A 14,091-nucleotide genomic window follows, 5' to 3' on the forward strand; every position below is an offset into this window, starting at 1 on the left:
ACGGTCCCCTTGAAAGACATATCCTCCCCTGATAGAACGCTCTACAAAAAGGTGTGATTAGGCCTATTTCCTCCCTACTAATTTTTAAAATGAAATCCATCACCAAATGGAGTGTGGAAAAATAGTAGCCTATATCTAACCCGAACTCTGAATAGATTTGGTCTGTGTTCTTACAGACTATATCCAACAGAGTTAGAACGTCACTGGCCAAGTACAGTCTGCAATAATCCTACCCATTTTTACAATTCCCCTTAGCCCACACCTTCTTGGCAAACTCATACTCCTCGACTGTGCATTCACTACTGGTCAGTGAATTGTAAAAAGCTTCAATTGGAGGTAGTTTCACCTCGCTTAAGCGAGCGCCAGAACAGTAATAGTCGTATGCGTTTACACCTTTACGGGTCAATAGGTAATACATTTCACTGTCTAGAAAGTGCTGTTTAAGCAATGGCAAGCTATCAAAATTGTCACTTTTCTGCACTTGAATCAACTGACTCAATGCCTTGGGAAAAAAAACTAAAGGAATCTAAAAACATGATTTTATTCCAACCCGCATGCCAATTATCCACCGCCTGCCATTTAAACTAGAGAAGCAACAACTTCTCAGCCGATTTTGGAATAATTTTATAGGTAAATGAACTATTTACCCATGGATTGTCTACTCCTCCTCCCTTCCTGTGCATACGTGCCAGTGCTGCTAAAATAAATTTTATGTCATAATTTGAGTTGTGAATAAAAAGAGGAATAAAAAACTGTTGGCTAACATTTAAGTTACACGATTGATGCGCTACCCCTCTAAAATTACTACCCCCAGATGATATATCCTGCCACAGGTGATTATGGTCTCTGACTTTCCCCCTCCCACCGGCCCCTCGTTTCCCGTTAGTCCCCGTATCCTCCTCTATAAACTCCCCCTTAAAAGCCACACATATTTTTTTATCTTCAATCTCGAGACGATCCTCTGCAGATAACAGCAATGGATAACGGGTATTTATCAAACGAGAAATTGCACCATTAGCCGTGCCAATTAGTTTAATAAGTGCCTTGACCATGAACTCGTCCTCATCCAATGTTTTTACTATTTCAAACAACCGCCTGGTGTTAGAAATATCTTTGCGCATGGGCATTGGACAGTGCAATAACCTAGTGTTCTTTGATTCGATTTGGAAATCAAGGATCATTCACCTCCACCAGCTTAGCTTCACAGTCCAAAGATTTTTTGTTGCACTGAAGGAGGGTGTTTTGAAAATTTTTGAAACGTAAAATGGACCTATCCCCTAAAACCGTTTCCACTGTCTGATAGCCATACCGTCTAAAATGCTTCATATGATTCCGTAGTTTTATATAGCTACGTAATCGAGACAGACATGTTGGACAGTAAAAACATTCCCCCCTTTTCTTACCCTCCCCCAGAACTCTACTGATGTCTGTAATAGGATTAAAATGGCCAATTGGATTGGCAAGGTCACTAGATGGTGGTGTATACAACAACCAAACCCAGTGTTTGACCAAATCAATTGACGGGCCTCTTACTGGGAAGACCATCCCCTTCTTTTTTAAACGAACCCCATCTTCAAATTCGGTTTAATACTGAACCACAGTAACGCTTATATTTAAATGGGCATTAGCCCTTTCAAAAATGTAAATGGATCTTAGCGTTACTGGGTATTTTCCCTCTAAAGAAGTGAAATCTACAATGGAGAAATTGGACCCTTCTTTCCCATATGCAGTCCAATCGTCTAAATTTTTCTTGGAAGCGTCACGTGCTAGAGGCTCGAATGCTGATATGAGGAAAGCGTACTTGAAACATTTTTGACCTGTTTCAAAACAGATCTTCTGGACACCACGACAACCTACTAGATCTGGATTATATTTTAAAACTGTATCCCTTTCATACCCACCTGAACCCCCTCTTAAAATAAAATCTTTCTTAAATTTACAAATATTTACACTTAAATTTTCAATAAAGAGAACTAGAGAGCCATTCCCATTTTCATTAAAGTTCTCAAGATGCGCAATAATTTGATCTACCCACTCGCAAAAAACTCCCTCAAAATTTTCTAAATTCAGATAGATCAAACGCATCTCAGAATGTATATCATAATGATAAGCTTCACTTTTTGCCTCATTTAAATAGAACACCTTTAAAACAATAGAAACCTTAATTGAATCCCTCCCCCACAATTGAATTTGGTTCTCCAGCAGTGCACGAATTTTATCAACATATTCATGCACATTTTCTACGGGATCAAACACAAATTTCCCCCCATAAGTGAATTAAAAGGGTCCCCAAAAGTCACAGTGTAGACAACTATATTATTTAATATCGAATTTGACAGTTGAAAGTCTGGAAATGTTGTAAATTGGACATTACCCCCCTCCCCTCTTGTCTATTATCAACACCCCTCCCCCTCCCCCACTTTGTTCAATATTTAGGGTATGCGAATGCTCTACTTCATTTTTTTTAAGTTGATTCGTTAGGTTATCGGGGGCTGGAGGAGGAGAAGGGTTCCCAGTTAATTCATTTTTAAAATCGTCAAAAAGATTTTGTGTGTTTGGAATTAGAAAAGGTAATTCTCTCTGTTTAACTGTGATATTATATTCATTTAAAATAAAATCTTTAAAAAAAGCCTCAATTTTACACGACGGTATTTGCTCATTAACGGTACCAGTCCATGGTGAATTGTTGGGGGACTCCACCTGTTCGTCCTCTCCTCCAACTGATGAGGATGGTGACATTGAATATGGGACCAATGGGCCGATCTATAAATAAAAATTAATTATTTTCAAAGTGTTCAAATCACCCCTACTGTTTTTAAAACTTGGATTATTATTTAAAGTCAGCGCTTAGTAGTAGTAGCAGTATGCACATAGTAGGATTTGGTTAATTCACTGTTCCCCATTGCAACTATCGATATTCTGAAAGTTCCAATTTCCAACTTAATATAAGATATTTACAATCTAAAACGCCGCTTTACATAGAAGAACAAAATTCGATTTTGTTCAAACAGCTCCACCCTCTCCCTCCCAATTTCCAATATTTAATGGTCCCCCTCTGAGCGGACCATCGCGGCGCTTCCCGCGACGCTTCCACCGGCGCTTCCCGCAGCGCTTCCCGCAGCACTTCCCGCAGCGCTTCCCGCAGCGCTTCCCGCGGTGCTTCTCGGGCTCATCAGCACTTCCCGGCCTGCGCCGTGGCTCCCAGCCGTTTACATAATGTCCAAAAGTTGAAATATTGTTAGATCATAAGTCGTTTCTCTCTCTCTCTCTCTAATTCCGTTCTACAGGTTCAGTGAACTCCTCATTCGCTTAATTATTGTAAGCCGCGCGTATGTTCTGTTCCAAGACAACGTTTCAGCAGGCAGGAAAATACAATTAAATGCCGGGAACCGTTAACTCATATTGTCAATGTTTCCTCTCACTAAAATCTTGGCAAGTTGTAAGATTGAAAGCTGTTAAAAATAGGTTTCGCAAATTACGGGATCCATATGTACAATAGATAAATGGGATAATCTCTGTTCTTCTTCTCTTAAAACTATAATATTCAATTGTGAAGAATAGCATTTTGATATTCAAATGGTGAGCATTAGCAGTAATTGACTAGAAATTACCTAAAAATATTCGCTTATGAGATAGCGAAGAGATAGCAACAGTGGGGGGGGGCAGAGAAAATAGCAAAGATTAGAAAAAGAGTGGCGGTTTGTTTTGACTAGCAAGCAAAAAAAATTACATTATATTTAGATATCTCTGAGGGAGGGGGGGGCAGAGAAATTTAAAACAATGGTTGGGGGGCGAGGGGTTAATATTTCAATATCTCTGAGACACTTTTACTGTGATGAAATGAAAGGTTTACTTCTATGTCCCCCCCCCCTTAATAATATTCTAGCGAAAATAGCATTTTGAGATAAAAAGACTCTGCAACAGTAATTGACTAGAAATTAGTTAAAAATATTATTATGAGATAGCGAAAAGATAGCAACAGTAGGGGGAACAGAGAAAATAGCAAAGATTAGAAAAAGAGCGGCGGTTTCTTTGACTAGCAAGCAAAAAAATTACATTATATTTAGATATCTCTGAGGGAGGGGGGGGGCAGAGAAATTTAAAAAAAGGGTTGGGGGCGAGGGGTTAATATTTTAATATCTCTGAGACAAGTTTATATTAGGTTGAAAAATAGTTTTGTTTTTAGATATTTTCTATAAGATAGGTAAGAAAAAATGCTCACATATGCAAATTCCGTCTATATTTGAATGCCCAAAAGCCCAGGCGAAGTATGCTGTACCATCGGTGGACCTTGTGTAGACGGGACAGGTAAAGGTCCATTGAAAGCAGCTGCCCATTCGCTCTTTAGTTTTCTGCCAGGCTGCATTGTTGCCTGCACAGATGGTTGCACTTGGGCAGTCAACACTTGTTTTGGGGTCGTGTAAGGGCCAGCATACTTAACAACGGGTGGTCTCACGGGGGCTGCCTCGTCCTCTCTCGCTTTCTTAGTGGGAGGCGGCACACATTCTTCACAATTTGCCTTAAAGAAGAGAAAAAAGTTAGTATGGAAAATAATTTCTCCCTTTTTCTTTTTTACAGAAGGAAAATTAGTAACCCCCCCCCCACTAACCATAATTTTGTCTAGAAAAGCATTTATCACATTTCACTAAAGCAAAAAGTAAAAATTTCGTGGAAAACGCAACACATATATTTACACATTAGTTAAATTTGGTTTTCTAAGAGTTTCAACTAGTATTTGGCCGAGTTACTCCTTATTAAAGTTCTTCACCGAAAATTGATTGATTCACCTTGATAAAGCCACGTTATAGTTCCTTATGGCACCAAAGGTGGCATTTTGGTGCCATTTCAGGACTGACAGCTCTGAGAAGCATAATAAACGCACGATTCTAATTTCCATGTTCAAACCAGGAGGTTTATAGTTCTCCCTATTGCACAGACACCCTTCCTGATCCCTTAAGTATGAAAAAAAAAATTAAAAATCTCAGTTTGGAAAAAAAAACCTAATGCCAAAAATTTTTATTTAATTTTTCATTGTTTTTTAAGGAACGAACTAATGTAACTTATATTGCATATGCAGATGAATTACGGTTTATTAGCCGTTCAAAATTCAGCCTACAAAAGTCGGCCTAGTTTGTTTCTAAGCTGTTTGAAGAAAATCTCCTTAATACTAAACGTTGAAAATCTGAATATTTAGTCTTTACTTATTAAGCAAAACATCGAAGCATTGATTTAAGCTGTGGTTCTTTTTCAGTTATTCAATAAATAAAAACAAGTTTTTTCTGACGGAAAGTAAGGAGCGACATTAAAATTTTAAATGAACAGAAATTATTCCGTATATGAATGGGGCTAAATAAAAGTTCAAATAAGGTATAATTCCCCCTTTTTTACAGAAGGAAAATTAGTACCCCCACCCCCCACTAACCATAATTTTGTCTAGAAAAGCATTTATCTCATTTCAGTAAAGCAAAAAGTAAAAATTTCGCGAAATATACTAGGCATCCTTTTGAATCTGAGAAACCTTTGATTAAACTGCTAACGGTAACGAACAGGAAGTGCTTTAAAAAGGGTCAGAGTTAATTATAGGCCTCGCGCTGGAGAGCCTTATGTCAAACCAGAGCGAGTTAATAACAACAGTGACGGATGTCTCAGTTAGAGAAAAGATTACAATACAGAAAAGTCTAAATTTATCGAGAAAGAATAATCTCGCGCTGGAGAGCCTTATGTCAAACCAGAGCGGGTTAATAACAACAGTGATGGATGTCTCAGTTAGAGAAAAGATTACAATACAGAAAAGTCTAAATTTATCGAAAAGAGAATTATTTCTATTTGTGAGAATTTTGGTTGTAAAACAATGGGGGAGGGATTAGGTTTTGAGGGTAAAAAAAACATATTTTATGTTTTCTAGCGAGTATAAAGATTGCATAGTGATGTTTGGGGGGGGGGAGGGAGGGGATTTACCTGAATATACTGGAAGGTGACCAAGGAAAATAATTTTATTTTGAAAATAAAAATGTACTAAAACAGAACTTTCATTGCAAATTGTGGCTGTCAATGCTTCAAGCTCATTAAAAATATCCATTCTTGTGTCATCAACTGTGTCAAAATACTTTCTGATAATTTAATTACAATGCATGCCCGTTATATACGAAATCTCAAGGGTAAATTGTTATGTAACGGGGAAAATCATATGTAAGCGAGGCTCTGAGTGGCTGAGAAAGGATATGTATCCGACTCGCTGGTTGGTAGAGAAGGAAACACGTGATCTAACTGTTTCCTATTCCGTTAGGTCTTAACATTCGCCTCGAGCGTGCACTTGGCCAAAACAACAACAACATCAAATAAATTGACCTTTGGAAATTTAGGTCATTAACTCTGGTGCGATTACGTAATCATTCTCCCTGGGGATTCCATGCCCTTATTTGGTGTACTGACAGAGTTAGACTAAATTGTAGATGGCAGCAGGGGTGAGCCATGGGAGTCAATAAGGCCTTTCTACTAGCATTGTTTTAAACATCAAAAGAGTATATTTTGGTACACATAAAAGGTCTTGAGTTGCAAAATAAGTCGTCTTGAACCAATGCTATTAAAAGTCAGCCTAATAGGTCTTTACTTATAACTTGGAAAGAAGTCAGAAAATGGAGAAACTTTGAGGGATTTAGGTATTGAAAATAGGGATTTTTAGGGATTTTCCACCGGCCTTTAAGGGATTGGAAAAAAAATAAAGTAGAAACACTGGTAATATAGCGTAAGAATCAATTTCGTTAACGTTCCTGTTCAAATAGTAAGCACGATAGAATACTTACTTCCGGATTGTGTCCTACTTTAATTTTACTCTTTTTTTGCACTTACATACTTTATTCTCACATTAGCAGAATGGAAGCACTAAATAAAGGGCTATTGGAAGAAACAGCGTAATCTTCATCCCAATAGCATTCACGAATAACTCGAAAGCTTTGGAAAGGGTAGTCTTAAGACCTTAATGTACATCTGGCACATTTCTGAATTTTCATAAAATACAGATTATAAGAAAGGAAAAGAATTAAAGAGTGACCTTAAAATGTAGGATGATCTGAGATTCGCTGATACTAAACTGTGCATGTGCAAAGTCGAGTATATTTATATGTCTATGCATCCAGATAGTCTTTTCTATGTAAAATTAAAAAATACATTCATTAACCTATCAGCTCATAGTGCAACCTGAAAATTTTCTGGGAGGAGTACAGCAGCTTCCTATTTATTTTTTTAATGTCTTTTTGTTTTTTGGGGACTTTGACACAGGAAAATAGGATACTGCCAGTAAGGATATTTCAGGCCCCACCATCCTAATAAGTATTTGGGTGGAGATGAAGTGTCACAGGGATAATTATAATTCTCGAAAACATTTCTTAATCAATATTAAACTTAAATGTAAACAGCAGGGATAAAAGGAGGGAGTAATACCTATTCCTCACATGCAAGAGACCCTTTTGTGTAAAACAAATCGCACGGTAGTAACGAACAGTAAGCAAAAAGCACCCCTTTTCAATAGAAACTGAAATCTTGAAACATGAATTTTCTATTAAAATATGTGCAAAATCAAAATTTATGGTTTTTACTGCTTCTAACTGTGTATATTGTGTAATATGGCTCATTTTAAAATTTGCTCACTAAAAGTTTTTTGCACACAAAAATCCAGACAATTTTAGAAATAGAAATGGAGCCCCTCGAAAAAGGGTGCAGTCTTGATGGAAATTATGCAATAAAATTCAGTATGTATTAGCGTTCTAAGGGTACTATGAATACAAAATGTGAAATTATTTACTTTCCTTACGATGTGGCTGAATATTCAGATGCTTGAGGATTTCATCTCTAATCTTTTATTTGGTAGTATATATATCTTCATTCGAAGGAAGATATACATGTCTTCTATCCGTAGATAAAGTGAACTTCTTCTTGGTGCCATGGTGTCACAATAAATTCGATACAATCACTCTGGGAAAAATAAGAATTCTTGCGTAAAGCTGTGACCTATCTAGATCGGTTTCAAGGCCAGAAATGACTGCCAATTGTCAGAAAAAAAATATGTAGCCGATTTCAAGGAAAATTAAACACATAATTATATGCAAAATTATTGCTCGTTCAATTAATCAAAAAAATATATAGTATTAACAAAAAGAAGTTTCTTTGGGAGTGTTGCTCCCTTTTGGTGTATTCAGAGCAAAAAGCGATACGATTCTGCGCTAAGTCGAGCCGTTTTAAATACTAACAACTTGCAAATGGTGCTTGAAATGGCGTATACACAATCCATCCTGGCGTTCCAGCTGGATAAAACAATGGGTAGGTAAAAGGCTCTATACGATGGCCGGTATTTTTTAAACTGACAAAATTTTTGCTACCTTGTCTTACAAACCATTTCAAATGATGGAAAACCATGGTCAACATTAAGAGTAAAAACAGCACATACTTTATTACATGCAGGAGGGCTCAACCGTCTATAATCTACACCATCTGGCACAGTAAAAATGAGGTGTACATTTGGAAGTGGTTGTCCCAGTGAAGCACCACGTTAATTTACATAATACTGTACTTATCGCATTTTTATATAGCCTTTGGTGTATTTTTGGTGTCTCATAATATGTCTTCCAACAGATCCATTAAGTTACAAGAGATCCCACAAATTAAAGGATGTGCAAGGTGTTCGTCAACAGCTTCATTGGGGTCTAAAAAGTACATTTGACCATATGAAGGGGGTTAAAAAACGCCTTGAGTGGTTTGTGATGGATGTCCCGCCAAATTCGATTCTGTGATAAATTTTTCCATCTTCTTTGAAGTCGAAAACGTTACGACTGCTGATGGTTCGATCATCGCTTACCTCGAAGCTAAAGCGAAACATAAGTTCAAGTTTCGGATTCGTTTGTTGAAGTCTTTTGAGAGCGAGTGACGTCATAAGAACAGGCAAACCATTTTATTTGGAAATTGTGGAGGTGGCAATGCAAATTGACCATGCAAGCAGCAATCTCCAAATAAATTACCTTTGTTTGTAAATCTTTTTTCGAAAAAATGGGGGGTTCCACAGTGAATACATACAACGTTGAAGGTTCTCAATGACTTGTAATTTACACTTGACTAGTTTACGGTATCATCGTAGATATGTACTTGGTTTTGTGTCATAGCTTATTGCCATCGAACTTTGCAACACCGTTGTTCTTTTTCATTTCGTTTGTCTTCTTACCGCATATTTCTTTGTTCTCAACTTTCGTTTTTGATTCGTTGCGATCCTCGTTGTCGCAAGTCCTATAACCGCAAAAACGAGAGAAAGGTTGAGATGGCTAGGGCATGTTCTGAAGATGAAGTATGACAGATTGCCAAAGATTGTACATTTCAGCCAATCCTGTAGGTCCAAAGAAAAAGCAGGTCGTCCCAGGTTGGGGTGGTAGAATAACCTAAGGAAAGATTTAAGGGAAATGAAAACATCCTGGGAGGGTGTAAAGAAGGAGGCTTTGAATAGATTGGGATGGAGGAGGACCGTGTGTAGCTGTGTTGTCTTCAGACCCCTTGATGCTGCAGTGAATAATTAGTAGTAGTATCTGTTTTTTTGTCCTAATTCCTTTGTAATGACTACTCAAACACATGAGCCGATGATTCACAATAAAAAATATTTTTAAAGCACTATAAAATTTTAGCGAAAAGAGCAGGGGCTGAAGAACAGGCAGCTCCCTTCAATTATGGACTAATTTCTGTTTTTTTAAGTTTTAATGTGACTTTTTACTTTCATTCGAAAAACTTGCATAATTTTTCTTTAATATCAGACAAAGTTTTCCATCATCAGACACAGCTTGTCTTCTTGAAAGTTTTATCATTTTTCAATTTTTTAATTTCAGTTTGGTTATAAATAGAAGGACGGTGTTGTCTAAGAAATTATTAATCCTTTTCAGTTGAACCTAATTTACGGGTGACCTCGCGAAAAGAGCCAAGGCAACTTTAGAGTCTGAACTATGCAGTTAAAACAAATGTTATTATCATAAGTATAAGTTGCTCAAATTCGCTCAGGCAACAGCTTTGTTCATACTATCTACAATTTAGTAGTTATCTAAATATTTAGTGATGATTGAACGGATTATATCCCGTTTATTTTCTTTATAGTGTGACTACAAATAACTAACAAATTACGAACCTTTACCATCGTCCTCCATTAAACCGGAAAGATCCAAAACATTATTCTTTTTGCAGCCGACTGTCACAATATGTTTGATATAATTACAACTTGCGACTACTTTAACAGCTTTTTCAAAAGTTTCTTCATCGCAGAAAAGTATCTTTGGCTTTGAATCTAGTGACTGATTCAGGACTTGAACTGTAAGATTTATACATATTTTATTTTAAGCATGAGAAAATTAAAAGTAGAAAAGATTCTGAAATAGCGAGCTGCTAAGAAAATCGGCTTCCAGGTTTTTCCAAAAAATAAGTTTTTCAAAGAAAAGTAAAGAACTCGATTAAACAAAAAATGAGCAAAAATAAAATTAAATAATCTACCAAGCGTAAAACTACCACATATCAGCATCGATAAATAAATGAAACCCAAAACGAACAGAAATTACAATAATTAACCGAGTCAAACTCAAAACGATCAAAAATTAACTAAGTTGGGTGCAAAACCCCTATGCCTTCCCAAGGCCAGAACAAAATTTGCACATTAATGGAAAAAAATAAGTGTTTTTTACTTTTTTAACTTTAATAAAACAAATAATATTCAAATTTTGATTACTAAATATCAGTATATGCATATTAAACTGACAATGCACATTCATTTGTATTTTTTCAGTGAAGTGCAAATTTTGTTCTGACCTTGGGAAGGCATACGGGTTTTCAACTACGCTGAACAAAATGGCTATCTCAAAATTTTGATTGGATGTGTTTTGGGGAATCATGGGTGTTTGGAGGGGGGCTAGTTGCTCTCCAATCACTTTGGACAAATAAAAAGGGTACTAGCCCTTCGAATTTCCGATCGAATGAGCCTGTTCTGAAGTTTCTACGACAACGCCTTCTATAAAAACCTTATATGCCCCCAGGATATAACTTAAAACCCTTGCCCTGAGGGTTGTGGGGGAGTTTCCTCATCAAAAACATATTTTCTATCTGGAAATCAACTACGCTGAACAAAATAGCTATCTAAAAACTTTGATTGGATGTGTTTGGGGGAATGATTGGCGTGAGGGGGGGTCTAGTTTCCCTCCAATCACTTTCGACTATTAAAAAGGACGCTATAACTCTCAATTTCGAATCGAAGGATCCACTTTTGAAGTTTTTACGACAACCCCTACCAAATGAAGTGTCCTGTTCTAAAGGAAAAAAAAATAATACAAAGTACATTGTGCCAACATCGTTCTTATATGCCCTCACGGCACAACTTAAAACCCTTGAGGGTTGTGGGGGAGTGTCCTCCTCAAAAAAAATATTTTCTATCTGGAAATCAACTACGCAGAACACAATGGCTATCTCAAAATTTTGATTGGATCTGTTAGGGGAAATCATGGGCTGGGGGGGGGGGTAGTTGCCCTCCAATCACTTTCGACTATTGAAAAGGGCACTAGCCCTTTAAATTTCCAATGGAGTGGGCCTTTTTTGAAGTTTCTACGACAACACCTTCTATAAAAACCTTATATGCCCCCAGCAAGGGCGGATCCAGGATTTTTTTCGGGGGGAGGGGTTTACTAATTTTTGACTTGTTCGGGGGGGGGGGTTACTAATTTTTGACTCAGTTTTCGACTAATTATACTGATTTTGACCTAGGTTTTACTAATTTTCGACTTATTTTCGACTCGGTCAAATTTTTTTTGGAGGGGGGTTCAAACTGAGTAACGCCCCCCCCCCTGGATACGGCCTTGGCCCCCAGGGCATAATTTAAAACCCTTGCCTTGAGGGTTGTGGGGGAGTGTCCTCCTCAAAATCATATTTTCTAACTGGAAATCAACTACGTTGAACAAAATGGCTATCTCAAAATTTTGATTGGATGTGTTTGGGAGAATGATTGGCATGGGTGGGCTAGTTGCCCTCCAATCACTTTCGACTATTAAAAAGGGTACTAGCCCTTCGAATTTCCAATCGAATGAGCCTTTTTTGAAGTTTCTACGACAAAACCTTCTATAAAAACCTTATATGCTCCCAGGACATAACTTAGAACCCTTGCCCTAAGGGTTGTGGGGGACTGTCCTCCTCAAAAACATATTTTCTATTTGGAAATCAACTACGCTGAAAGTAGAGATGACCCTATTGATCCGATCAGTACAAAATTCGGTTATCAAAAGAACGTATCTCCGATATGTAATTTGCTATTTCCGACTTTTCATAACCGGATTTCTTAGTCTTTCGTAGGTGTGTGGTGTCTGAAACCTATGATTTGGGATGTGTGGGTTGCTATTTTTTTACTTTTCTGAGCTGGATTTCTTAGCCTTTCGTAGGTGTGTGTTGACTGAAACCTATGATTTGGGATGTGTGGGTTGCTATTTTTGACTTTTCTGAGCTGGATTTCTTAGCCTTTCGTAGGTGTGTGTTGACTGAAACCTATGATTTGGGATGGTTAATTTGCTATTTTTGACTTTTCTGAGCTAGATTTCTTAGCCTTTCATAGGTGTGTGCTTTCAGAAAATTATGATTTGGGAGGTGTAGTTTGCTTTTTGGACTTTTCAGAGCTAGGATTCTTAGTCACTCATAGGTGTTTGTTGTCTGAAACTTTGAGTTTGGGATGAGTAGTTGGCTATTTCAGACTTTTCTGAGCTAAGGTTTCTTAGTATCTCTTAGGTGAGTGTTGTCTGAAACTTATGATTTGGGATATGTAAATTACTATTTCGGGCTTTTCTGAGTTGGATTTCTTAGTCTTTCATAGGTGTGTGTTGTCTGAAACCTATGATTTGGGATGAGTGGTTTGCTTTTTGGACTTTTCTGAGCTGGATTTCTGAGCCTTTCGTAGGTATGTGTTGACTGAAACCTATGATTTGGGATGTGTAGTTTGCTATTTTTGACTTTTCTGAGCTAGGTTTCTTAGCCTTTCATAGGTATGTGTTGTCTGAAACTTCGAGTTTGGGATGAGTAGTTTGCTATTTCAGACTTTTCTGAGCTAAGGTATCTTAGTATTTCGTAGGTGAATGTTGTCTGAAACTTATGATTTTGAATATGTAAATTACTATTTCGGGCTTTTCTGAGTGGGATTTCTTAGTCTTTCATAGGTGTGTGGTGTCTGAAACCTATGATTTGGGATGAGTGGTTTGCTTTTTGGACTTTTCTGAGCTGGATTTATAAGCCTTTCATAGGTATGTGTTGACTGAAACCTATGATTTGGGATGTGTAGTTTGCTATTTTTGACTTTTCTGAGCTAGGTTTCTTAGCCTTTCATAGGTATGTGTTGTCAGAAAATTATGATTTGGGATGTGCAGTTTGCTATTTCAGGCTTTTCTGAGCTAAGGTTTTCTAGTATTTCGTAGATGAATGTTGTCTGAAACCAATAGTTTGGGATGAGTAGTTTGCTATTTTTGACTTTTCTGAGCTAGGTTTCTTAGTCCGTCATAGGCGTTTGTTGTCTGAAACTTCTAGTTTGGGATGAGTAGTTTCGCTATTTCAGGCTTTTCTGAGCTGAATTTATTAGCCTTTCATAGGTGAATGTTGTCTGAAACCTATGATTTGGGATATGTAAATTAATATTTTTGTCTTTTCTGAGCTAGATTTCTTAGTCTTTCGTTGGTGTGTGTTGTCTGAAACCTATGATTTGGGATGGGTGGATTGCTACTTTTGCCTTTTCAGAGCTATGATTCTTAGCCTTTCATAGGTATGTGTTGTCTGAAACCTATTGTTTGGGATGAGTAGTTTCGCTATTTTTGACTTTTCTGAGATAGGTTTCTTAGTCGTTCATAGGTGAGTGTTGTCTGAAACCTATGATTTGGGATATGTAAATTACTATTTTGGGCTTTTCTAAGTTGGATTTCTTAGTCTATCGTTGGTGTGTGTTGTCTGAAACCTATGATTTGAGATGGGTGGATTGCTACTTTTGACTTTTCTGAGCTGGATTTCTTAGCCTTTCATAGGTGTTTATTGTCTGAAACCTATAGTTTGGGATGACTA

At 37.3% G+C, this 14,091-nt stretch overlaps 1 protein-coding gene across 1 annotated transcript in view; it reads right to left on the reverse strand.

Annotated features, from left to right (window-relative positions):
- LOC148955285 (uncharacterized) overlaps window positions 1-14,091 on the reverse strand; it is a 287,431-nt gene that overhangs the window by 122,402 nt on the left and 150,938 nt on the right. Inside the window, exon 3 of the mRNA XM_089108128.1 lies at window positions 10,154-10,333. Coding sequence (XP_088964254.1) covers window positions 10,154-10,333 — 180 coding nt within the window. The remainder of the gene's footprint in view (window positions 1-10,153; window positions 10,334-14,091) is intronic.

This window comes from Artemia sp. Qi Xiang Cuo, chromosome 2 (genome assembly GCF_049724085.1).
Source record: "Artemia sp. Qi Xiang Cuo chromosome 2, ASM4972408v1, whole genome shotgun sequence".
NCBI lineage: Eukaryota > Metazoa > Arthropoda > Branchiopoda > Anostraca > Artemiidae > Artemia > Artemia sp. Qi Xiang Cuo.